The sequence below is a fragment of the Pyxicephalus adspersus genome, chromosome 5 (assembly GCF_032062135.1).
Source record: "Pyxicephalus adspersus chromosome 5, UCB_Pads_2.0, whole genome shotgun sequence".
In the NCBI taxonomy this organism is placed as follows: Eukaryota; Metazoa; Chordata; class Amphibia; order Anura; family Pyxicephalidae; genus Pyxicephalus; species Pyxicephalus adspersus.
Window position 1 is genome coordinate 19,841,206 of NC_092862.1, and position 27,590 is coordinate 19,868,795.

The 27,590-nt window shown below is 37.2% G+C and overlaps 1 protein-coding gene across 49 annotated transcripts in view; it reads right to left on the minus strand.

The window, feature by feature from the left end:
- The window catches only part of RIMS2 (regulating synaptic membrane exocytosis 2), a 384,644-nt gene that overhangs the window by 101,330 nt on the left and 255,724 nt on the right, over positions 1-27,590 (minus strand). For 19 of the 49 annotated variants that reach the window (XM_072410769.1, XM_072410756.1, XM_072410772.1 and 16 more), the window contains 9 exons: positions 23,974-24,127; positions 21,795-21,821; positions 18,387-18,455; positions 16,276-16,429; positions 13,239-13,355; positions 8,979-9,044; positions 7,637-7,744; positions 5,068-5,133; positions 3,198-3,260 (listed from right to left, as the gene is read on the minus strand). In XM_072410769.1, coding sequence (XP_072266870.1) covers positions 3,198-3,260; positions 5,068-5,133; positions 7,637-7,744; positions 8,979-9,044; positions 13,239-13,355; positions 16,276-16,429; positions 18,387-18,455; positions 21,795-21,821; positions 23,974-24,127 — 824 coding nt within the window. Of the gene's footprint in view, positions 1-3,197; positions 3,261-5,067; positions 5,134-7,636; positions 7,745-8,978; positions 9,045-13,238; positions 13,356-16,275; positions 16,430-18,386; positions 18,456-21,794; positions 21,822-23,973; positions 24,128-27,590 lie in introns of those variants that run through there. The other 30 variants (XM_072410779.1, XM_072410774.1, XM_072410758.1 and 27 more) reach the window with 12 other exon arrangements.

Here is a 27,590-nt window from a genome sequence, read left to right on the forward strand (position 1 = left end):
ATGGCTGCATAAAGACATAATGTGGGTTCATGTTGAACTGCTACACAATAGATGACACCAATTATTTACTGTACTTACCTTTCCCATGTAAAATATACTGCATAAAAGCAAAATTTCAGAAAACCACACAGTAACACACATGAACACAATTTTATGTAAAACATAAAGCTATGAATAAAATAAGTAAATGGTTCTTTGTTGCAGCTTTATTCTCTATTCCCGGGTTTTCCAAAAACAGCCTTAATGCTTGCTACATTCTAAGCCTTTGGTTAAAAAAATAATTTCAATGGACAACTCTGCATTCAGAAGAAAATCACTGACCCCTTTCATAGAACCATATAAACACACAGATTAATGAGAAGTATTGCTATGGTGTCAATGATTTTAGTGAAATCTCGCTCTGCCTTTTCAGAAACGGCTGCTTTTCATAATTTCTGGAAGTCATCAAATAACTTTAAATCGGTTTTATGACTTTAAACTTCAAACTATGGTAAATATTTTTGATTAACAAAGAGCAAGTTTTAGAGGTCACACATGAAAAGTACAATTGGTTTCCACAGATGCAAGAGTAATGTCTGCTCTAATAAAAACTAAATTTACTGCTAAAGCTTAATTGTATTTAAAATTCCAGTCTGTAACCATTATATCAACACAAAAGTAAATCTTTCTAGTGAACAACAATAAATAGTTAAGTACATAAGAAGAAAAGACATTTTCTCAGATACTGAAGAACCAGGTTGACCAACATACAGCTTGTGGGTCTCAACCCCGTCAATGGGCAATAACCCAGCCTGTTAAGCCTCTATGCTTGGCCTGCGGACTCGCTACAGATGTACAGCAGCAACACGTTGTTGTCACCTCTGCTACAGAATATGTCATTTGTTAAAGCCTGGCACAGGAAATTAGAGATTAGAGAATGTAGGAAGTTAGCCCACACCCAACCAAATACCAGCAGGTGTTTTCTGTTTGACAATGGGGGAGTATTATGTTTTACTGCTTCATACTAAAGGAAGAGTATGCCAGTGAACAGAAAGGATAGGGCTAACTTACCTTCCTTATGTCTATCTACCTGACTACCTGATGTTGTTGTGTACTTTCCATCCCATTTAAGCTATTGCACCGGAGTTTACAGGGGGAAAAATAACTTGTACTGAACAAAATGTGGGGGTGTCATTCCTTAATACACTTCCTTGTTATTCTCTGTCTTCACTAGTGTATTCTTTTTTTTTAGGACATTTTCTTTTACAGAAGGTCATTCTGAAGGGGGTTCCACATTTCCATGCAGCTGTATTACTGGAAAACATTTCAGTTTCTTTTCATATGAATGAACAGGTGCAAAGTAGGGTAAATTAATTTGGTGCAATGCATCTGTATATTTAAAATAAACAGTAAGTAGGTCATACTTTCCTAGACATTAGGAAAGATATTACATAATGCACTGTAAATCCTGTCACACAGGATTTCAACAGGATTTTGTTATAATTTACAACTTTTCTCTCTGCTGCCACATTTCTATCAAAGCACAAGATTCAGGAAGAAAAAAAATGGACAAGACATCTGCAAAAAATATATAAATAAATATAAAATATATAAAAAATATAAATAAAATAAATAAATATAAAAATATACATACACCATTGTCTAACCTACAGAGCTAGCCTCAGGTAAAATTCTAGTAGACATAACTGCTTAGGTACAGATACACTAAGACTGGATCAGACTGTGGGAATGCAAAACCAACTTGAAGAAGGTCAGCTGCAAGTCAAATGCACCTGTCAAATTCTGAATGATCTCTGAAGCATCTCAAACTGATGAACACAAGCCAAAAACCAATTACCAATGAGCCTTAATTTGTCCAACGAGTCATGTGATTCACACAGCCTTGCCACACTGCACGGCTAGCTATTTTCTGTCTAAGCTTTGCACCTTCCTGCATAACCTGCCTGTACTTAAGACAAAAAATCAGTAGTGTAATTATGTGTACTTAACAGACTGGTGGCAGACTCAATACAAAAAAATGCAACAGCCATTCCAAGAGGCAGAATTTAAAAAGTAAAACAATTCACATACATTTATTCTCACTGTTTAACTAGCTATTTGTTTGGAAATCAACTTCAAAAATGATCTTGTACTGGTGACAAAACAAATGCTACCACTGTGCTAACTGAACTGTAATGTTTCATTCCTATATTTTACAATACAATAGATACATCTGAAAAGTAATCACAACTTGTACATTCTTGTGACACCAGATGCAATGTCCTACATTTTGTTGCACTCTCCAATGGACACCAAAAATTCAACTGATCTATGTAGGGTCAATGCAGAAAAATAAACTATACAGTAGTGTACTAATAAACAAAAAAATGAATGCTGCATCTTTGGTACTTTTAAGAACATTTATACAGACCAATCCAATCCCCTCTTCAACAACTTAATGGTAGATGAAAGATATTATAGGCTCCACTTTATCAGGTCAAGTATCTGACTCCTATCCCCACCCTCTTCTTAAATATTCTAACATGTTTTGTAAAAGAAACACTTCACTGTTTAGGTTATCACCCACAAATTAACAATGAATAAGTACTGCAGATATATGAGTGTCTTTTATTTCTTTGGCACATCATTTGTTAGGATGGTAGAAGGCTACTTAAGGCTGCAGGAAAAAAATAATATTTAGCGGTATGTTATTTATATATGTATATTCTATCTATTTACCAAACTGTAAAGTGCAAAGAGTTTTGGCACTTTTTTATTTAAACAACAAAACATAGATCATCTTTTAAAAGCTAACTTCTAGTTACAGCAAACATCTTTATTTTGGTATATATATATAATATAAAGAATAGCTTTGGTCTCTTATGCAGTGTTAGGAGAAATAAAAATCCTATGTACAATTATATCTATAAGTTTATATACTTTATCATATAAAAAGAAAACACTTTCTGGCTGCCTTTGCAACCGATCAAGTCTTTCATAAAGTATTACAAGTATGCAGAGGGATTGGGGAGATATTGCAGAGAGGTTGCTACCGTTCTTTTTGTAAAATGATTTGCTTCTGAGGTCCTACTGAATTGTTGGATGTTATAAAATTGAATGTTAAACTACAGGTCATATTACAAGCTGGAATAAACAAAAACGTGTCGATGTGTGGTTATCTAAAACTACTGACTTTGGTTACTCTACGCTCTACTTACCCTGGGGGCTCTGCTGTACCATTGACTACATGATTTGCCCATGAACTTGCACCATTGTATAACCTTTACATTGCAGCCAAAACAAAAAAGAAAAGATACAAAATAAAACAAAATATCAACCTAAAAATTAGCCACTTCTATTGAGGATCATTCATGTCAGACACTCTAAGTATTTAAAACGCAATTATAAACATTAAACATGTAACAAGTCATTGCTTGTATTACTGCAATGTTTAGTATTTAATAATACATTGTATGATCCTCTGAAAAAAAAACAAATCAAACACACAAGCATTCACACTTGCAAACAAATGAGTAGTATATGGCTAGTTACTGAATAAAATAACCCGGCATTAAAGTGGAACCAAAGTAATAAGTGAAGATTTGCTATTTTAGAGGAAACATCTAAAAGGGTATATGTGCCTAAGCAGTACCCTGAACATTTTACCTTTTGCATGGTATTCCTCCTGACGAACTGCAGAGCTCTTCCTATACTCCTGCTACTGTACCCTCTGAGTTGTATGTGGAGTGTGAGGCCATCTAAAGCACTGCTGCCTCTGAATGTTAGTCCTAAAAGATCTGGAATGAGATTTGGTGATAGCCCTATTGTGCTGCTCAGAGTTCCCCTTGCTGGAGGGTAAGCTAAATCTAAGTATTACTCTGCTTTGCTTTATTCAATCTGGAACTGTCAATCCTCCACCACTCTTGCTGCTTCCTAAATACTCCAGCACCTGTCATTCAGTCACCAGTGGGAAAGATATTAACTGTAAGGTGTCTGTAAAAAAAATGATGACTTGTCCTTGGCCCTCTGCTTGTCCTTCTTTGGGCACAACATTTACAGTTCTGATTCTCTTTAACACCTTACAAGAAGACATCGTGTGATCAATTCAGTTTGCAAAACTTTTTTTTACCCACCAAATCCGGGGTACAATTAAAATCAGTGCATTAAACTAACTTTTCTCTCTGCTGCCTCATAAGAATAAGCAGCAGCAGATTCTCATTGGTTTGATTAGTACATATTACTTTTTAACCAAGGCTGCACTTAGACATCATGCTGTTCTAGTGTCATTTAATAATGATGCCCTTTTATGCATTTATTGTGCATTTATTTATTATGAATTTATGATATTAGGCAATACAGCTCTGTCATTACTGATCCCTGTCAAGGACCTGAGAAGCAGTACTTCTGGGTCATAAGTATTTGTGTCATTGACAGACAATTACAGGATGAGGGGCATTCATAACCATGAAATCGTTTACCTGAGGTGTACCTGTTCTGCCTGCTGCTACAAGGAATAGTAGAAAGACAGCAAATGTACCTCCATACACATAAAACTCACCTTTCAGGAGAAATAAGAGAAAAGATAGCAGATGCTGGTTATGCCCCTTAGAAAGTCCAGATCATGAGACATCTCCAAAAACTTGTGAAAGAAAGAAACCTCAACTACAAGCAGCTCTTCCCTCAAATACCTAATGATTCTGATGATGTTTAAGTTCTCTGATCTAAAATTGGTTTGTAGCCAATATATAAGTTTTTCTTTCATGTCATGTTCCCTCTTAGTATTGCTTACACTATATAACTTGTTTCAGAGGTCATTTACAAGCAGTTTTAATAGGATTAGGATAGGGCAAATTCTTGTAATGACATTTAGATGACACCATAAAGATGTATGGCTGCATACACTATAATGCATTGATTAATGCATTTTATGGATCTGATACTTTTTTGACACCCACAATAAAATAGGTGTCATCCTTAGAAAACAATTGAATCAAATTAAACCCATTCAAAGCAGCACAATTTGCAATATTCTGTAACACCATACAACTAGCTACCCTTATACTACTTCTAGGTATCTAATTATTATACCTTTCAGGAGAAGGGGAAGATTCATCACAATTTACATTAGGCACTCGTCTCTCCTGTCCAGTCCTCCTAAACACAGGACAAACAGTACAACAGCTATAAAACTTCACATACTTAAATAACTTGCATTGCGATCAAGTAGATGCCTAATTAAAACAAGGAGAACCTGAACTAAAAGCGTTTCCACATTTTAGTGTATGTAAAGCCAAAACTTTTTTTCATTTGTTATAAAGTATGGAATGGTTCAATATAATGTAAGTTTTTTTTAATTTATTTTGCATCTGTGTCCAAACCAGAGAATTTATCTTGACATCCTGTCCCATAAACACAACAAGAACATAAAGGAAGGGGAGTCAGAGTAACTGATATCCCTTCTTAGACAGAGGTCACCAGGTTTCTGTTCTTGTTTTAGTGACTATTCAAATGTTGGATTTTTTTACTTTCTGTTCTGGTTCCAATTGTCTGGTCACCAAATGTGGGAGAGTGGTAAAACTTTTCAGAAACACTAAACAGAAAAAAAATTGACAGAGCCTCTAACCATTCCTTAATTTATACAAAAATAAGAAAAAATGAGGTTTTACATGCACATTATAAACTCATGCTCCAATAACGTAATTAATCCTAGCCTGTCATTTAGTGAGTGACTTTAACTTCAGCCTTTAATTGCTGCATTCTTATCCTGGGTAGACAACTTACTGGAAGCAACAAAGCAAGAATAAGAATCGCAGGCTGCAATTATCATTGAACAAACTGTTCAAACAGTCCTTTGCACTACATAGTTGTTGCTTATAAGAATCTATAATCTATATTCTATGATCTGTAAGGTCATTTTCACAGAAAGTTATTACATTTGTAAATATCAACGGCCATTTACCACCATATAACTCTAATCTAAAAAATACCTGCAATGTTACGATACTATTCCTTGAACATGAAAGTAACCTAACTCTAACCTTAGGAGTTTGCTCATACAGATGGTTACAGGGTGGTCGCACTACTTGCCAGCTGCCATTCTACCGCCACCCCATGCTACTTATCACTGAAACATATTAGAGTGTTTCAATGATAATCTATAGAAGGAGGTGACAGGTATTCGTTGTAGTTTCCTTTGTGTCAATCACCTTTTCTGCCTGACACTTGGTTGTCTGTGCAACCCACTGTCTGAATAAATGCCTCTACCTATCAAACACTAAGGTAAAAGCAATGGGGTCGAAGACGGCTGCATTTACATGCAGTTGTGAAGCAGTAACCATCAGCCTAACCTGTTACAATCCTGGATATTTAACTAAGAATAAGACGAAAAACATCCACATGTCTAACCATCAGTAGATCCAGAGATATCATTGCAAGCAGAAATGCTTAGCCCAGCTCCCAAGCCTCTCTACTGGTTCTGTAATGTGGTGGGTGGATTCCCTAACTGTTTTGAAGTCTTGGGTGGAAGAGAGGATGAGGCAGTTTTGGCTTTTATAAGGAGTAGTTGATATTTGCATTGTAGCTGTCTGTATCTCTTAATACATTTAATCATTTTGAGATGCTGTTTTTAATGAAGGAAACTTCTGATTATGTACTGTAGATCTTATTGTTAGCTGGAACTGCCAAGGTTTGTGGCAAGTTTAAATGATCTAGTTTTAGCTAAAAGCTCATCTTCATGAAAGGATTTCAGCCTAACCTTACTCCCCTACCATGCTTCCTCACTACTGACCCTTTGATATGATCAGCATAGGGCAAGGATGGGACCAAGCAAGCTAGTGGATATTGTCAAACCAGAGCAGCCCTAGATTTAGGGGATTGAAAGAAAGAGTGGACTGCTCTACTATTTAAGTGGTATTGCTTTTGTTAGTGATGGTCATTGGGTCATCCTAATATTTGCCTTCCTGCATTGTGATTGGTGGTTATGGGCAATACTTATAGAATAACTATATATGACTAGGGCTTTATGGATGAATAAACCTCTTTGCTACTGAGGAATTTAAAGAACCCTAACTAAGCCAGGAATGAAAGGGGGAAAACATATTAATAATACATAAAATGCATGTGCAAGCCTCCTACCCCTACACTGTCTTTGTGCATAAAGAATCATCTACTGTTAAGTACATATCAGCATTTCTAATTCAATGATGCAATGATTCTTCTTGGCTAATTACAGAGCATCTTCTATTGTAAGGTAAACTATGCCAAGTAAAACAGCTCTTATATATGTATTTCAGTTCTGTATGTAGATGTTTGTCTACAGTTTAGCTGACAGTTCTCATGTGGCAACCTCCAGGGTCTCCATACTGATTCAAGGGCAGTCCAGCCGCACATCCAATGATATCACTACCATGAAAGCAGATCAACTATCTAACGTAATTTGTTGAAATCATAGGAACATTCCTTAGTATAGAAAATCTGCATGCTTTGCTGGACAAGCAATTTTTTTAACAAATACTAATTTGCCAAACAAAAAGCAAACACTCCATGCAGAGGCATCTAATCTACTTTGTGCACACTTCATTATAAAGGAGTACACAGCCTATATATATATATAAAGTGCACACAGCATGGAGGTATTGCAGTTCCACACCATGTATACCTCTCATGATCATTGTAAGCACCCTCAGAATAAGTACGGCACATCTTACGGGAGCGCAGTAATCGGATAGCATCTTCACAAAAGATAGGATAAAGGGGGTGATCCGTGCTGCCAAGAAATGGGCAGAGACAATAAGCTCATTATACATGCAATGAATATTTTCACATTTGAAACTGCAAAAGCAACATTTACTGGTCAACTCCACCCAAAACATATCTTTTTGGGGGATATTCCTATTTTGCATCCTTGCCAGTAAAGAAATATCTATGCAGGGATTTCAAGGCATAACTTTGTTCTCCAGCCACTGCAAAGTCAAAATCTGATTGTCAGTCTCCTCTAAAGATTCCATATAATGTTGGGTAACAACTGGGAAATCCAGAAAGTGAAGAGTAACACCTTAGTTCCTTAGTTATGGTCTCTTGGTTTGAGAAGATGTACAGATTAGCACAGGGTTTTCACAACTGGAATCACCTTGAGATTTTAGACATCAACCGGAAATGTAACCCACCAACTATTATCAGCTCTAGGTGGAGTTGACCTTAACAATACTGATTGATATGCTATATAAAAAGTTCTACCAAAATCACCTTCATATGACCCAGGAACATAAAGACCATGGTAGCCATGCCTTCTTTTTGAAGCCTGCAAAAATCTATCCTCATATGCCCCCTACTTCTAAGGTCTGTCCCAGTCCAGAATACTTCCAACCATGTTGTAGCAGCAGGCTGTTGTGATCGAGAGGTAAAATAGATTCCTATTAGCCAACCCCCTCCCATTCAACACACACCACTACATTAAAAATAAAAGGTTAAATAAAATGTGAGTAAACAATACAATGTACCCTAGCTTCTGGCAAGCCCATCTACGTAAAGGTGATGTCACTGTTTTTCTGGAAGGATTCCAGGACAGTTGAGAATCTCACATGTTCCAAAAATGTGCTCCTGCATGGTGCTGGAGTGTTTTTCTTAGGCTTTCCCAATGGCGTCACCCTCAGTTAGGTGGTGGGTATAATTTTGACATTTTTTATATTTTCTTTGGATTTATTCAGGAGAGGGTCTAGATAATAGATGGATCTTTCAGTTTTTTGGACTACAGAGGGTTTCATTGGGACGTATTTTGGGACTTATCCCAGAGCTAGTAGGCAAAAACTATTTTGAAACACTTGACAACCCTAATAACTGGCCTTCTTATCTGTAGTGGAAACTGCCTTTAAGATCTAAACAATATTGGGAGCTTTACCATTATAAATTACCAACAGGAAAACATAGCACACTAAATTGCTTCCACAGCACACACAGCATGTGCAGAAGCACCACGCAGCATTGAAAATACAAAGATATACCTTGGTTCTCTTAGATGCTGGTCAAATGATTGACTGAACCTGGTGCGAGGTAGTGTGAGATAATGACTGCAGCCATGACAGAAAACAAGAACAGTGAGATGTTGAATTGGCTAAGAAATGCAGGATACTGAGAGCAACATACATCATAAACAATGTAGGTCCATGGGAAACAGACTGAAGGGTGCAATTCTATTTCAATTCAAAACTAACCTCCCACTGCAGCATTATGGTCTAAATGTAGTTATGGAAACAAACACACTTCCCATGAAAAACAATATATTATTATTTTGTAATACTGAACCGTAGGCAGAGGGCAAAAAGATGGATTCTTTTCCAAGTTTGCAGCTGAACCATACACACCCATGATTATCTGGGGATTGAGACATAATTAAAGGAGAATGTTAAGACCAAAGCAACAGGTTTGCTTTAATTCAACTTTTCCAGTTGCTCATACTTTATTTCACTCCTCTGCAGCTCTATTTATTTGCCGGGAGTGAAGTACCTGATACTACCCTACATGGATAACATGACAGTGCTGAGCCAAATAAAAAGCATTGGTTTTGTCACCTGGCAAGAGTCTAAAGCCTTGGTAAAGTTATGGCCTAAGATTACACAGGGCAATTTTCTTCTGCTACTGGCAGTGGAGGGAAAAAAAAGAAATGGTGTGTATGAGTTCCTGGGTAAGCAGGCATTAAAGTGAAGCTGTTGCTTTAGACTAAATATCAAAAGCACAGGATCATTTTAAGTCAACCATGAACACGCAAATCTAAAAACTAGCAACCCATGCCTGTTTTTTGGTTGTATAGGCATAAATTGAGAATATAACATCACAGAATGTTGTGCAATAAATCCAAAAGTGTGAAGGCCCTGTTTAGAAGTCTTGGTTTAAAAATACATGTATATTTAACATGAAGTAGGCAGTGCTTGTCTCTATTCCTTTCCTCCTTTGTTACCTGTTCATCCTGCTAGTGAAGTATATGCAACTCAGCTTTCTGTGATATGATGAGAGTGTGGCTGTACTTCTAAATTCAAAGCAGCATTGTCGTCCTGAAGTCTATGGTTGCTTGTACTACGTTGGGATGAGATGTTGCAAGGAATGTAGCATTGTCACTGCTGAGTCACAAACCTGTAGCTTGTGAATCAGAAGCTAGATTCTAGCCTGTCCACTTTTTCCAGGATTGGCAGCACTGATACCATGAGGTGAAACGAATGGGTAGGGAGATGTAGGATACCAATACAACAGGATTTGGGTTGGTTGTGGATGGGGAGGGAGGTGTAAAAGAAATTTGATTTTAGTAATTTATTAAGCTTGTGCATAATGTTAGTTGGAAATTAGACCTGTTTAGACTGTCACACAAGAGCTTTGGAATGTAAAATAAATGTAATTCAGATTTACTTCTTTTACATTTACAGGTCTTTCCCATAAATAGACATGGGTCATACTGATTAAGAGAAGAAAGCTTTGCTCTATGTTGACTGGCACTTTGCAGCTGGATTTTCCCAAATTAATATAAATTGGTTCCTGGGTTTTCTACTCTTCTGAAATTCAGCGCTGCTGGTGTCTAGCATTTCTTACATTTTAATTACTTTTATCCACAAATTACATTTCTATAAAGCCTTTTTACTTTGAGCAGAAGATTATCCGCAGTGGGAATTTTAAATGAACTAAGGTACTTTAATTACTTTCTAAAAGAGTAAAAATATATTCACAAAGTGTGTGGGAATATTACGACATATGCTCTGATGTGCCTATCCATCCCTTTAGTTCCCATAAAAATAAGTAATAAACTATAAAGGATGATGTTTGGTTTGTCATGCTTTCACAAACTTTGTTACAAAAGACATTTTGCTATTAAAAAAACTGCTGCAGGTATAACATACAGGTACCTGCAGAAGCCTCCAACAACCCACAGTTAGAGCCAAGTCCAAGGACATTCAGGTATCCCTAGGCACCGTACTTACTCCTATTGGTGTTTCACTATGGTGGGTTGCCACACTGGTGCAAGAATGGGCAAAAGGTAGGAAGGGAAAGGCAAAATATATCTGCTTTACCTGCCCGGGACAGTCTGGGATCCCTGTATAGGGAACAGTTTGGAGGCTGCTGCAGCAATTGTATTATTCATAAACCTCAGATAAACTACATAAAAAAAAAATACACTAGACCATTTATTTTTCATAGGTCAGGGCACTCATTAAAAAGTGGTCTGTAACATTAAACAAGCCTTTCTGAACCATGTTTCCAAGCTGTGATTAAAGATGTTCTTTAAACATTATTATTACTTCTTTGACCTCTGAGATTAGCGAGCAATTTCCACTGACCATCATTGTGTAAACACTACAAATGTACTGTGTGTGTTCCAATTCTGGCCATTATAATTATTTGTGTTACTTCACTAATATTAAGTAAATTATTTTTGTCATATACAGCAGTCCCGAGTGACAAAGTGTACTTTATTTATTGATATTCAGTTGTAGATAAAATAGAGCAAGGGCCATAGAATAGTTTCCAGGGCTCTCATGTATTAAAAATGTTGAGAAACATTGCTGTAAGTCTGTCCCAAATGTCTGGGACATTTATTGAGAAAGCAAGCCCCCCCTCAACCAGTTGTGGAAGTTACAACACATTACATTGATGTAAACTGGTTGTGTGTAGTTAGTTCTGTCTCTCTCTCTTGGTGCCGCCTTATCTCTCTCATATACCACCAATTCCTAGATGTCAAAATGACAGCCAGACGTTGCTGAGCAGATACAGACACTTCCAGCTGCTGTTACAAAACTGACCCTCTGACATGCAAAGCAAAAATTAACAGCCCAACCAATTATCTCAAAATATGTAGAACAAACATTTTTTAATATATCTTCTGTTTTATAAAAAAAAGGTCAAACTCCAATAATTCCCTGTGGATCATCTGTACCATCACAAAGATGGTTTCATAAAAATAATTACTCCAGCCTCCACAATCTTGACCAGTCTTGGCTTTCAAAAGGTTCTGGTAAAGCAAAATTAAATACAGCACTAAACAGACCAAGCTTTGCCTATACTGGGTGGCCTAATTTTCAGTTTTTCCCTTTCTTAAAAGACAAGTTCGTCCAAATCTGATATTTAAATTACAGGCTAATACCAGTTAACTAAACCTTTGCTTCTTTTATCTGTCTCTGGCAACATGTAAATGAGACCTCAGAACCAAAGCTTCAGGCTCTGTTACATTGGGACCATTGCAACTGAAGCAGTGAAATTTGGTGATGTAGGATAGGGATCCTTACCCCCACCCCCGCAACACTGTCGTTTTAGTCTGCCCTATTCCATACCACATGTCATAATTTATTTTTTTTAACTTATTTCTTTCAGTTTATCATAATTCTCTTCCTGATTAGGGTTTTGCAGCTCTTGAACAACCTTTCAGTGGCCTATTTAGGGACGCTGGAAAGTGATCAGGCAATCTTAGATTCCTACTTTACAGCTTTTGTAAAAAAACTATTCTGGGGTATTTTAAAAGCGCAAATACATAGAAAAAAGAAAAGCCAGCGTTTTAAAATAAGATTTGTTTGCAAAATGTATAGAGTTGTGGGGTTTAGAAAATTGTATATAAACCCTTTATTTAAAGCTTTATTTATTGGTGTGGTAGAGAACAAATAAAATCCCTCTTATTCATTTTTTAACATCATCTTTTGTGGATATTTCCCTGTACTTGTTGTCCCAGAAGTGCATCAGGAAATGAGAGGAAATCTTTCTAAGGGTAAGTAAATGCCCTCGAAGTTTCACTGCATATTGTGTACCCCTGGTAAGACTTCTCTGCCAGGATACAAAAATAAATAGACAGTTAAAAATACATTTTAAGAAATTCTCCCCAGCAAGAACGCAGATGACAAGAAATCCCTGTAAAATTGTAACCTATTCTAGTTTCTCTCAAAAATCCCTTTTATGAACCTTGAAAAACATGGTAATATACCCAGTGGACACCTGAGATGGGAGACACAATTTCCCAACACAGTTTCAAAGGCCACCTCAACAAATCATCCCAAATGACAAGTATACTTGCTTCTAACAAATGATGATAGCTTCAGGACATGTAGACAGAGGTAGGAACTCTGGTAAAGAGATCTCAGAATTTAGGTCCCTGAGAGCTATGGCAAATCAGGATACAAATCACAACCCATAAATGAAAACTCAGATTTGGATGGACCTTGTCTTTAACCTACTCCTCTCACTAAAATAATGTCTCCTACCTATTGAATAGATTTTCTATGTACTTTAGTTACCTTTCTCTGTTTGGGGAGTAGTGGTTATCTAAAACACGATGCCTTTCCACTCTGCCCATGAAATTGTATTGTGCAGGACCAGATCTTGTCCCTCTTGGTCCCTGTTCCATACTCCTACTGAAAAAGAGGAAGTTTGTCAGTTTCAGATGAACAATTGCTATACAGCTTGTTCAATTATGATCTTGTTTTAAACTGTGCAGGGTATCAAGCAGTTAGTAGAAGACTGGTTAGTTCTGTCCTGGAAGTCATTCAGAGACAGTGGTAGAGCAGCTTCAATTAAAGTTGAAAACTGTCAATGTTTAAAAGGAAAGAAGAATATGATAATCAGCCATGATGGTACAGCTTTATCCTCCTGCGGTATTACTGTAGTTGTACTTGAAAACATTACTGATGACTGATCGATAACAGGATATCAGTCAAAGTGCTATACACAGTGGTCAAAGAAAAAAAGAAATTACTATATCCAGAATGAAGAAGAGCCCACCACAGGGAGGGCAAATGTGTCATATGTCTCACCTTGACCAAAAATTTTACAATATTCATATCACCACCACACTGACTACAACTTTTTTTTTACTTTTTACGATAATTGCCCAATATACCGCCTGATTACCACCACAAAACTCAGATAATACTAGTCTATGAACAAGAATTCCTAATTGCAGCATAGCCAAAAATCAAAAGAACATACGAATTGAAAGGCATATGAAAATAGGCTTTCCCTTTCAAATAACTCCCTATTTTCCACACACAGGGATGTGTAATGGGGTTAATGACAGAACCAATGGCTCTAAGTTATTCAAGATGTAGACAGTATAGAATTTTTGCCACTTCCCCTAGTTTTGGTACTGAGTTTACCCACATTGTCTAGAGGAGGTCCAAACTATGCAAAAGCATAAAAAGTGTACAATATGAACTTTAATTTTCAGCCTACGAACCATGCAACGGTGACCAAAATATACTACTGAAATATAAAATGGTCAAACTTGATTACTAGTATAAAACCACCAGCTCATCATTTATACACATTATTTCATGCGTTTAGCAACAAACATTCTTTTACAAAAAGCATTGAATGATTCCTCCAAAACTAATACTTCAGTAATCAAAAAGTGGTCCTAAACTGTAGGTCAGGTCCCACAATTTAGTCTATAGGTGGATAGAATGAAAAGAGATTAGAACGTCTATTGTAATCCATTGAAACCATCCATAGGACAATAAATGAGAGAGCCCTAGATAACAGTAGAGGTCCTGCCTGAGTTCCAATCCTGCCCCCCTTATCCAAAACCTAAAAAAACTTTGGGCTGAACATACCTTCTGGCTTCTTTGCTCGTATTTTATTTATATACTGCAGAGCAATAAAGTAAGAGCAATCTGGCTGCAGAGAAACTACATGTTAGTTGTGGCCCTGAAAGCTCAGTTTTGTTTCCCAATAATTTTTCCAAAATTGGTTCTAGTTTACACAATATGTACCATTCCGAGTAAATTATGTAAAGCATACTAATATAAACCACAGCATTTAAAATATAGTTTAACCTTTTTGACAAACGTTATATAAAAAATCAGGACTGTAAATTGATTAACTTACCAACATTTTTTACTAATATTCCGTATTCTTTGAGGCCGCTGACAGTTTTTTAAAGTTGGCTACGGGGTGTTCTCATTACAGGAGTTAATAGGATCTACAAAACTGACTATTTTCCTGTCTTTCTATAAAATATCAATTCATTTTTTTGGCTTTTTTTCCTCAAGTATTACAGAATTAAACAGAAAAATTGAACACCTGTGATGACCTCCCAATACTCACAATTTATCCCACACGCCAGGAATATCATATCATGCAAGAGAAAGACAGGTTATTTGCAATAAAAACAATAATCACAATACCAGTGTCTATTTCTTTCAGGGCATCTGCGATTTTGCAGTATACACCATGCTACAAATAAAGAGCAGAGGCATGTTTTGTTTCAGTTATGAAAGTTTTACCAATTTTTGAAAGCATGGTGTCAATCTTGCCTTATGTCCCATTAAAGTGTACCTGATAAATCATAGCTGTTACTAAAGCCCCTCTTCCAGGCGTCTGCATGTTGGTTCAACTTTCCTACTGAAAACCTGATCCATGTTCTATTAGGTACATTTTGAGCAGTTTTTTGCCCAGTCCTGTTTCATAAAAACTCCTGTATTGTAGTACTTGCCCACCACTATAATAGCAAACAGAGCCATAGAAGAAAGAAGAAGCTATTAAACATGGAAGTTGCTATTTAGGAAGGAAATGCCCTCTGTCATAACATTTATATTTAAGCAGCAAAGATGGATTTAAGAACAGGTTTTGCTATTTCCAAGCAAGGTGGGTGAACACTCAGAAGGACCCACTTGGTGACCCACTAAATAAAGGCTGTTTTTATTAAATAAAACCTATAGTAATACATCATCATTGTGGTATGAAATTTATTATGTGTGAATTTCTAAGGTAGGTTGCAAAAGTGACTCTACAGTGAAGATAGAATGTACTACAAGGAGAATGCGGGAGAGACACAGTAATGTCTATAACAAGTAAATGGATATCACCATCTCCTCACCACACTAACTCTAATATAAAAAAGGGAGTTATGGTGGCATTATGGTGCTGTTCTCTTTATTCTCCCACATCCTAACCTTTTAGTGTTATCACGGTAATATAGAGAGTGCTGAAGGCCCATGGGACAAGAGTAGGTTCTACCTCTGACACATTGAAATACTATAAAACCTTAATAACTGAAAGAACTATGTGTCATGTCTACCTTCTCCTCTACAGCATTATGTCTACTTCTAAATTACAAGTGTTCTTTATTACAAAACATTAAATTCCAGCATCAGAACCATCTTGCAGCAATGGGATGATAAGATTGTAATGGAAGTGAAGATGGTAAAATATCAATATTCCCAAAGATATTATACAACAAACAGAACCAAGATATTAGTGGTCACTGATACATTGAAAAGCCTCTGACTTTAGTACAAAATCGAAGGACTGTATCAGTCGCAAAACATTCCATACCTTTGTGGAGGTGGAACACTCGGAGACCAGGATCTCGTCCTTCCTATACTATCTACATGGAGGGATCCTGTCCGGGAACACTGATTGGATGACATGACTTGCTCTGGAACAGATAACGTTGAACTCTGCATGTCACGTCCATTATGTCGGTAATCTGAACAATAACAACATATATTCAGTGAAACAAAAAAGAACTTCATACGCCTCCATGTGTTTTGTGTGCTACAGATTTATATGGTAGCACTTGATAAAAAAACCTTTTATCTTAAATATCTGACAAATACTCCAGTTCTGTATCTATCAATTGTATAACTGCATTGTGTGATATAAGACATCACTACCTCTGACTGCTCATGAGATCTGAAGTGAGACTTGATTATGCTACTACTGTGCCGATCAGTGTTTTCCTTGCTGGAGGCTCTGACATGAAGAAACAAACCCTGCCTCTACCAAGATGGCACTTCTCCACACACAAAAGAAACAGTTTTAGTCTGCTCATGAGAGCTTACCGGAGAGGCAGGGCAAATACCGTGTTTCCCCAAAAATAAGACACCCCCCGAAAGTAAGCCCTAGCAGGATTTTTGGCTGTTTTCCAGCAAGCTTGAAATATAAGCCCTCCCCCGAAAGTAAGCCCTAGCTTAATACCGTAGAATATCTTCAGCACATACTGTACATAGTGGTAGGGGAGGAAGTAAAGGACATCACAGACTGTCACACGAGTGCAGGACTGTCACAACATCACTACCCCGTACGTACGAGTATTCCAGGCTCACACAATCCATCACTTCTCCGGGGGCAGAGCTGATGATTGTAGAGAGATGTGAAGGGAAGGCACACTGAGCCTGTCACATCTCTCCTTCTCAAATGATCGTGGTGGGGGGAGGAGAAAAGAGAGGACGCTGAGGATGCCACACCTCTCCTCCAGTGCAGTGCAGAACTGATTGTGCTGGGGGGAGTGAAGGGAGAACAGCGTGGATAAGGCTGTCCCATCTCTCTTCCAGAGCACAGTGATGCAGGACTGATTGGTGAGGGGGGGAGGGTAGAAGAGGGAGGACACAGCACACAGCTTACTTACAGAGTTACCATGATGTCACAGAATGTGATAACGTTTGAAATAAATGTTAATTTTTTTGCGGTTTGTTGTTCTTCTCAAAATATAAGCCCTACCTGAAAATAAGCCCTAGGGCATTTCTTGGAGAAAAAAATAATATAAGACAGTGTCTTATTTTCGGGGAAACACGGTAATAGTTAAGTATGTCCATTGCAGGGAGAGGTTTAAACTGGGGAAAGGAGGGGGGGGGGGGTTTAAACTTTAGAAATTTTACAGATTATTTTCTAATTTTTTTATTTGTATCACATTTTATTTTACACATAAAAATATTGGGTGCATTCATGACACCTCACAACAACCTCTTGGCTGTCTCTCTAGTAGAACGAGAGGGTCTGGACAGTATTCAGGTCTAGGTAACTTAAAAATGGAAAAAGGGAAAACAAGGGATTTTGGGCTAAATAATTTTATGTACAAGAAATAACTAATTTGTATTCGGTGGAAAATAGTAAAAGTATTATTATATCATGGCCCTGTACCTGACCCTTGACAATAGATAGGGGGGTTACAGGGACTTACTACTACACATAGAAATAACTAGTGTTATTACTATTAATAACTAGTAATAATAGACTAGAAATAAACAGGTATATGAGCAGTAAAAATGGATCCTGACTCCTGACGTGTTTCGCCGGTATAGGCCTCCTCAGGGGATTTAGGGGAAAACCAGTGACAGTGCAGCTGGATCACCAAGGAGGTCCTGCCAATGCATGGGCAGTTGATTGGATACTGAAGTGAGTATATCCAGAAGAGGGCCAAGGTCCAAGTATAGTAAGGAATAGGGTATGATGCTGAAGAGTCTGTATACAATTGGGGATTTTCCTTTAGTCTTAGTAAAGTGCAGTGCTTAATACAAAACTTAGTCTGAGATGGTAATGCTTTAGGAGAGACCAGAGAGTGTCAGTACCAAGACTGTTGACAGGGGAACTGGTACTGATAATGATGAGAAAACACCACTTATGGCATTTAGGGGAAAAATTCAGTAGTGTTCTCAAATTCTTACCTGACACAACCCCGACCCCATCATCGCAGTCATAGTCAGAAACTTCGCTGTCACTTATTCTCTTGGATCCTGTAAAGAATATTTAGTGAAAATGCAGTTCTTGAAATCTCATTTCCTTTAATACCCACGTAAACTAAGGTTGTTAATACAGAAAAGCAATTAATCGCTAAGAACTACAGCTGGAGGAGTATACTGCGGAGAGGGAGCAGCCTGATAAGATTAGTAAGGTAGAGGTCCACACCTGTTATTGGAAATGGGGAAAACAATGAAGCAGAGACACTAATTTACAGCAAATCCTAAACACACTGTATGTACAATAACAGGTGATATTTTAATAGAAGTTACACATAAGGATTATTAACTGCAAGTTCTCATATGAGCCAATGGACTAATAAAGCACTTTTATTTTACTGTAATTTTTATTATACCTGCATATCACTTTCAACTTTGCATTTAGCATTGTTTGATGAGAAATGGCAGCTTTACATGGTGGCTTATTATACAATAGAGTGCACTGGTGTTGGGCTTGTAGCAAACAAACAGAAATCATCTTTCTTACTGCTTTATATAGTCAATCCATCCAAAAGCCTAATTTTTTTTTTTGACAGTGATTTAATTCTTTTAGACACTACAGGAGCAAAATTACTGTTAAGATGGCCATCTATTGGTGCAAAACCAGTGTAAATGACCACTATCTCTTGGATAGCAATCCCTTACCTGGTTACTGCCATGAATTCATGTGATCCTGAATGGCTAGCACCTTACTATATGCTGGAATATTTGAAAGGCCGTGCTGGTTCTTAAAAAATCAGCCTGTGCACATTTGACATCTGGCAGCAGTGAGTGCTACTACTACTGCCCACTGTCACTCCTATTCATTCCCTTTGCAGCTGCTGCAGAGAGACAGCAGTTCCTGGCGAAGGAAGCAGTAAACTCACCACAACCTCACCACAGGCATGAACCTAGCCTTAATGGTACGGTATAAATTTACTGCCCAACACCCCTTTGCAATGGCTGACACAAACATAGCGATCTCAAAACAGGAGCCCCAATTTCAAATAGATTGCTGATTTAAAACAAAAATGCAAAAAGGCTTTCTGATTCTGAACTCAGAAATATTTACTTTAATTTACCTGTATCTAGCAAACACTAAAATATTACATTTGGATGGATATTCCTTTCAAATTTATGAATTGTGGAGAGCGATTGATTTCGCTTTTCACAAAATATTTGCTCATTAAAACAATGTTTTGCACATACAGTGAAACATGTTATTATTAAAAAAAAACCCCAACCACCAGTGACCACTTATATGGGGTGGAGTTCAGGATATTAATGAACAAATGATAAAATGTTTACCTATTATGTCATAAGATGTAATGCAATCAAGATGAATAAAGCCCAAGTTGTGGCCCCTGTTTCTTGCTAATGTAGAAAGTCTACAGAAGCATTTTTTGAGCATGAGAATACTTTCTAGTGACCCTAAGAAGTACAGGGCATTCTGGTATACAATAATATCACTGATCTAGATGCGAGAACTCCTGCTGGTCCCGATAACCACAAGTGTTCACAAAAATGTGCCAACTTCAGCATAAGTAACAGGCCAATCTGTCTTTAATATTACGTACTGTTACAAACTGATATCTGCATATTTTAGTTCTGAAGCACCACTTATTCTCATGATTACTGATCTTTTGCTGTAATTGATCTGAATACTAATTGAACTTCAAATAGTCCATGCTTGATCCTGGCTCTGTCTGCTATCTCCAACTTTAGACCCAACACCTGACTGACTGACCTGGACTCAGAATGTGGTTCACTGTGTGAATTAGCAGCATCTTAGTCCTTAAGTACTAGATCTGTCTAACTGGTACTGATCATGCCCGACCCATAACAGAACTTTTTTATCAGTTTATGACCTTGGTCTGTTAGGACAAATTCAGTGCTCAAACATTTGAAGCTTTTGATGCATCCCCACCTTGCCCCTACTTGTGGACTACTGTATTGTGCATACTCGCTAATCTGGTGCATGAAAAGCTTGGAATGTCTGAGCAGTGCACTTGTTCTATGAGAAGTGGTGACAAGACCATAACATGAGGTAGAGTTGTGTCCCAGCAGTTTGTGGACCCAAGGAAAGATTAATTCTTCTTTTCTGTTGATTTTGGGCATTGACATTGATGTTACTGATAGGGTTAGGTACTGTATCTGTTTAAGTAAAAATGTTATTAGGCACCATGGTTCTGTATAGGAATACAACCTTGTGTCAGTCACAAGTTTAAAACTGTAAAGCTTCTTCAGAAACATTTGAAGAGGCCACATTTTATTTTAGTAAAATAGTGCAGAATCTTTGTGCCAAGTGTCAGTCCTTTACCCAACAGCAAACATAAATAAAACTGAAAAAATAAGAAAACATGTAGTTTGTTCAATAACATGCTGGATTCCACCCAATACTGAATGTTTATTGTTCACTAACAAAGGGCACAATGTAAGAACTGGCATTTTGTGAATAACATTTTAGGGCCCTAGAACCAATAGGAAGGATATTGTGATGCCACTGCATTGTGCTGTCACTAAGGGCTCTATTTATAAAACATGGAATCAGATATTCCCTCGTGGGAGCCTTCAAGGTCCATTTGTTTCAATGACAGTAATTGATTCCCAACAGGGTTGAGGGAATGTCTGATTCCCTGTTTTATAAATATATGTCCCATAACAGGAAGAGTTTCATTTTTAAATGCTTAGCTGCCATTACCCAGCAAAATTGGATAGCACATTTATTGTACTGTATTATATTTCATTAATTTAAAGGGACAAAAGGGCCAATTCTTATTCCGGTTGGGTGGGCACCAGGGGATTTAACCAGTTAATGCCTTTTTTACATGTCCGGTTAAAGGTCTCAACTCTTCTTGCAAACCCAGAGTTCTATGATGCAAAGCATGCCACTTAAATACAAATGATCGATCTGTTGGTCAGAAGAGAAACAGGGACATGTGCAATGATCAACCCTCTGGTGGATTTTACATAAATGGTTAGAATGTTATCTGCTCTGATAATCTTTTCTTATCAGTCCTAACAACATTATAAATATATCTATATGCGAACATCTGAATAAAGGGCTGCTTAGATAAATCATAGTGACCCCAATATATACAGATTTTAGGGTTAAAAGCTTCTAACCTCCTACATATTTTTATAAACAGCTTCATTTCTTACTTGGTGCTGTGTAAAAGAAACATTTAAAATGGCATTTCGGTTTAAAGCGAGCAAGGAAATCTACAGGGAGGAAGGAAGGCTGACAGTAAATAGAACATATGGAGAACAGTTAGTATAGCCATTTGGCTGGTCATGGCTATACCATACTGAACATATGTAGACATGCATTATGACTCTCTAGCATGCTGGTGTTACCTGAATTATATGAATATGGGCCTTTATCTGGAAAACAAATATTAATATGAACGGATGTCAGGTGAAGAAAGTTATGATACAAAATATGTAGCAGGGAGATAACATCAAATATATCATTTATATTTAGCAGAATTACTTTTAAATTATATAAATAATAACTTAAATATTGAAAACTAGGAATTTATATTAAAATAATTAAATATGAAGCAATTATATTGAACATCCCTGATACATAAAATTCTTGAAAATGACAAATAAAACAGAAATGGCAGTATAGAAAGCTTGCAATAAAAAAACATTCATGACGATCTGGCCATGCACTGACCTTGCTATGTAAAAAATGAGCAATAAACATTTGCTTATGCGGTAAATAAATAGCAAAGTCAGAGCAGCACCATCTGTTGTTTATGTCAAACAATCATGATTGTGTAGACAAAGATTCAGCATGTTAATACAGTTGGTGCTAAGAGTATGAGGATAAGTGAATACTGGCAGTCCAATGCTTAGTGCATTTAAAACTGAGATATTAGTTATGAGTAGATACGGGTGAAATTTATCACCCACTGACTCAATGGGCCTGATTTAATAAAGTTCTCCAAGGCTGGAGAGGATACACTTTTATCAGTAAAGCTGGGTGATCCAGCAAACTTGGAATGGATTTTTTCAAAGTCATTTGCTATTTGCTACCAAATGTTTTAAATCCTGGACCAGATCCAGGTTTTAAGATTTCAGGTTTGCTGGATCACCCAGCCTCATTGATAAAAGTATATCCTCCCAACCCTGGAGACCGTTAATAAATCAGGCCCCATATATCACTCCAGGGACCTTGCTCAACAAAGTTCCTTGCTTTAACATGAAAGTATTTGACTACTTCTGAATTCCACTTCTAATTTCATCCAACGTGAGGCAGCAAGTCACCCATGCCTCGGCTGAAGAAAGGGAGAAGAGTTAGGAACTCTAGATATGGAAATACACACAAGAGTCTCCAGTGATGACCTAAGCATTTCTAGCTAGCCAGGAACAGTTTTAGAAAAAAGAGACAGTTGGTAATTTATAACATGTTCTCTGGCCTGGTAGAAGCAGTATGAATGATTGAGTAATACTTTTAAGGACTGATAGCTGATACAGAATTGAATTTCTACATAACCAACACAGGTTGTGGCCTAATGCAGAAGGTTTTCCTGGCAACATAGTACCTTCAATGTTATTTTAGTGACTGTGAGTATAAAATATCATCATTCCTGACACCCCCTTCCCCCTTGCTAGGTTGCTTCATGTTTTCTTTCTGAGTCCTAATTAAGATCAAGGAATTTGTAGTATGCAATGCAGTACAAATACTCTAAATATTTAATGTCTTTTATATGATACTGATGGCTATAATCATTTTCTTACATATAAGTTTTTAAAAGCCACAAATATAGCCCACATTTATTTAGGCTATAACGTTTGGAACCCCTTAGGGATGATAATAAATAAGCATTTTGACTGCAGATAAATATTGGAAATGATCATTTAGTACTCATTAAAAAACAAACTAACATATGATAGCATACATACATAGATAGTTTTCTCCAGTGCTCATGTGTGTGTCACTGAATGTTTGAGATCTCTCTATAATGAATGCATTTGTCATTCCTACATGGCACTGCAGTGGAAATTGGTAGGTTAATGAACAGAAGTCAATTGCTGATATCAGCTGAAGTATTAAGCAGACTGTGGAGAAAGTAAAGGCTGTCACACAGACATGTAGGTGCTGGTTGGTATGCTGAATCTATCTGAGTCCGGGGCCCATTCACACTTGTCCATGTACAAATTCATGTGTATTTTAATATACAAATTTTTGCATTATAAGCAGTATAAAAAAATAGGTATAAAAGCAGTGCCAAGATGACATGAGAAGTGCACTTTCTCATAGCAACAAGATTCCAGTTTACCATAGATTACCTGAATGTTCACTGAATTTAGCACATCAGTATATGTTCTGGTGAAAAAGCTTCCTTAGGCTTAGCAGGGTATATGATTGCCACATTGTATATAACTAACCAGAGACCCGTTTCACTTGCCGAAAGAAACCCAAATAACTGGAAGCTGGTTGCTAGAAACGGTTGTATTGTTGCTGATGCATTTCAATAGATTGGGACTCATGCATGAGATGCATACATCATTTTCATTTACGTACTTTGCAATCTTCTGGTCGGGCTTTCCCCATGCATCTGCCTCCGCTGCATAAAGGGAGATGGGTGGGGTAGTGGCAATGAAGACACGTCATGCGTCTGTAGCTTGTACCAATGTGGCTCATCATCTAAAAGTGCGGTTTCTAATTCTATTAGAATCTGTAGGAAAGAAAAAACACATTGAATATACAAACAGACATATCAGATCAGCCAGCGGGTTTCCATCTGTGGTTGTCTAGGAGTCCAAACATGAACATGAAGTAAGGCTACATACACACATGCAATAATAACAAACGATTGCACGATGCATGAGGGAGTGTTGTACTCCCCTCTCCTTAGATTAGAACGGTGACATACATCACCATTCTAATCTAAGGAGAGGGGAGAAGAGAACGACGGAGTGGCTCCCAACTGCGCTCTCTTCCCTTCCTGCTGCGCTCCCTCCACTTCTATTACGATCGTTCGTCGTCCATGGATCTGCCAGGATGGTGGTTTGGAAGACTAGCGCTGTACACAAGCAAGATTCTCGTCTGCTATCAGACCTGAGACGATTATCGGACAACAACCATTGCACGTGTGTACGAAGCCTAAAGCAAGGGTAGATTTCCATATCTCTGAAAACTTATTTTGAGGAACTTGGTCAAGATTGTTTACAGAGACCATATGAATGAATACCACAGTTTAAAACTCTGTAGCATTATTTACAGAGCATTCTGGGGGACAGTTAAACATGTTTTTTTTTAATGCATGTCTGCTTAGACCAATTTGGGATGTCTTTGTAGGAATGCTCTGTAATGTCAGCAGTAAGTTAAAAAAAAAGCTTTATTCAATCATCGCTTCATACACCAAAATGCAATATTTCTGAAATCAGAAGATATCTTTTTACGACTATAATATTTGAAGTGTTTTCTTTAAGGAGAATACCACAAGATGCAATTTTGTGAATGAGAAGGAGCCTTTTGTAACATGATAAATTCCAACCTGTGATCTATCTAAATCAGTGAATTTGACATTGATTGAAACATTCCCTGCTGTAGAATCATCCAGGTCTATGTCTTTCAATGGCAATAATTGATTCTCCACCATGGAATGTTTTAGAATCTGTCAGATTCAGTGCTTTATAAATAAACACCTGTGTAGGAAGATGAAACAAAAGATATATTGGACCAGAGATTATTTGTTGCAAAACTCTAAACTCATGGTATGGGAGCAAGTTAACAAAGAGGAATACACCTTTCCTACCCTCTTATATTGACAATTAAAAGAATTTCAGTGCCCTTTTTTAAATTATTTTTTAAAACTATCATCACTTTTTGAAACGTTAAGATGATTACACTAATTGGGTCTGATTTATTAAAGCTCTCCAAGGCTGGAGGGGATACACTTTCCAGCAAACCTGAAATGGATTTCTTCAAAATGATTGCCTTTTAGCTAGCAAATGTTTTGAATCCAGGATCCATTCCAGGTTTGCTGCATCACCGAGCTCCAATGATGAAAGTGTATCCTCTCCAGTCTTGGAGATCTTTAATAAATCAGGCCCATTGACTCAATAGAGATTTCCCTTTACTAAACTACATAAAAATCCAACCTTCTTGTTAAACAACAGAAGCAGAAATGAATTTATCATTACTGCAATTTATACCCAGTATGTGTTAATTTTAATGCCAATCTAAATCTAAAGATAATATGCATGCTTGTTTTTTTTTAACTTCCCTAGTGGTAACCCTGTGTGACCCCGTGGGTAGAAAAAAGTTGCTAAAAGCGATAATCCTGAGTCACACTCGGGGTAGGTAACCCTATGGGAAATAATACTAACTACAGCCTTACCTGATCCGCCGGCATCCCGCGTTGTCCATCGCCGCAATCTCCGTCTTCTTCTCTCTTTCTCCGGCCGGCTTTTGCACCCGATGAGTCACCGGCGAGTTCCCGGTGACGTTGGTGCATGTGTACGTTGCCGGCGGGGTGGGCCGGGAAATTCAAAATCCATTTGTATTGCATTCAATACAAAATAACTGTATTAAATGCAATACATTGGATTTATATGTGTAAAAGCAGTACATTGTTTTCAAGAACATTTATTTTACGGTATATATAATAGTAGGAGTATAATATGTATTTAAAAAAAAAGAAAATTAAAAAAATTAAAATTTTTTTTTTAATATTTAGATTTTTTAATTTATTCAATTTATTATTTTTACATGATTTTGTGATTCAAATTTTATTATACTCATACTAATAAATTATACTGTAAAATAAATTTTCATGAAAAACAATGTACCGCTTTTAGACATATAAAACCGGAAAGAAATGAACCGGTAGGGAGGTTAAGGCTCCTTAGTAAATTTTGTTGATTGCATATCTAACCCACATCCTTTTACTTTTTATCACTCCAGTGAAGGCACCCTACCCTCTCACAAGACCATAGTGAAAATATAACGGTTACAGTCGGACTGCCCAGTAATATGTCTATTCTACATTATGTGAGTCTATTGTTTGACTTTGTAATAACATGAAAAATGACCACAACAATAAAAATTTTTTAGAAGCAATATCAAAGACCTGGAGTCTTTGGGAGACAGGAAAACATGTCAACGTTCCAGAAACCTGGCAAATCAGTTGTCAGTAGAGTTGGCCTTTAAGCCATTTAACTGTCCAAATGTATGTATGATTCATGATAACCTGGCACTTGTATCTCTGCTTGATTTGGCACTTGCAATAAGCCTTGTCGCGTAGGTCATGAAGGCCCACGTCAGGTACATCACTCTATGCCTCTGTGTAAGTGAGAGTACAGTGACGGAGATCTTCATGCGGACTTTTGCTCTGTTGTCTGTTTCAGTCTGTAAATGTCAATAAACTGTCTACCATGATGGAAATCTGTTATTCAAATGTTATTTCATTTATTGTTTGAATGACAACTAAAAACCCAGGAACTGGAGCTGAAAATGACACCATGGCTTATAGTCCTTAAAAAGAAATGGAATAGTCATTCATATCATATTTTGCAGTCTGATTTTATTCAGATAGTGAGAGGAAGCAGTGCAGATGTGGGGTCATGGCGTAGGTTCATATACTGACGCACATAGACACACATCTGATTGTTCACAGCCACAAACATATTGGAAATGCACAGTGAATTTGATTACCAAGATTTATTCTATAAGAAAGTGAAAAAAAACTACAGCACACAAAGTGCCCCATAAACACACACATTTTTGTTTCTCCTATTATTGTCCTACTTACTTATTTTCTATCTCACATCAAGGTAAAGGGTTTATAGCTACTATTTCTAAGGACCTTTCAAGAGAAAAGGGTAGAACCATTCTGGCTGCTTTTGCTGATTCTCTTTTTTTGTTGACTTGCTGACCCCTATTACCAGTCAGTAATATTTTATTAATGATGAAAAATATTTATACAATGCCATCATCTTCCTGGTGCTGTATCATACACAAAAGACTGTACACACAATAGCACAAACTGTGACATACAGATGATGCCCTGCTCAAGAGCTAACCTTATAAACTGTAAAGGGGATACAGGTAGTGAACTGAACAACTCATCTAATATATCGTACAAAGAAGATACCCTGTTTCCCCGATGATAAGACACTGTCTTATTTTTTTTT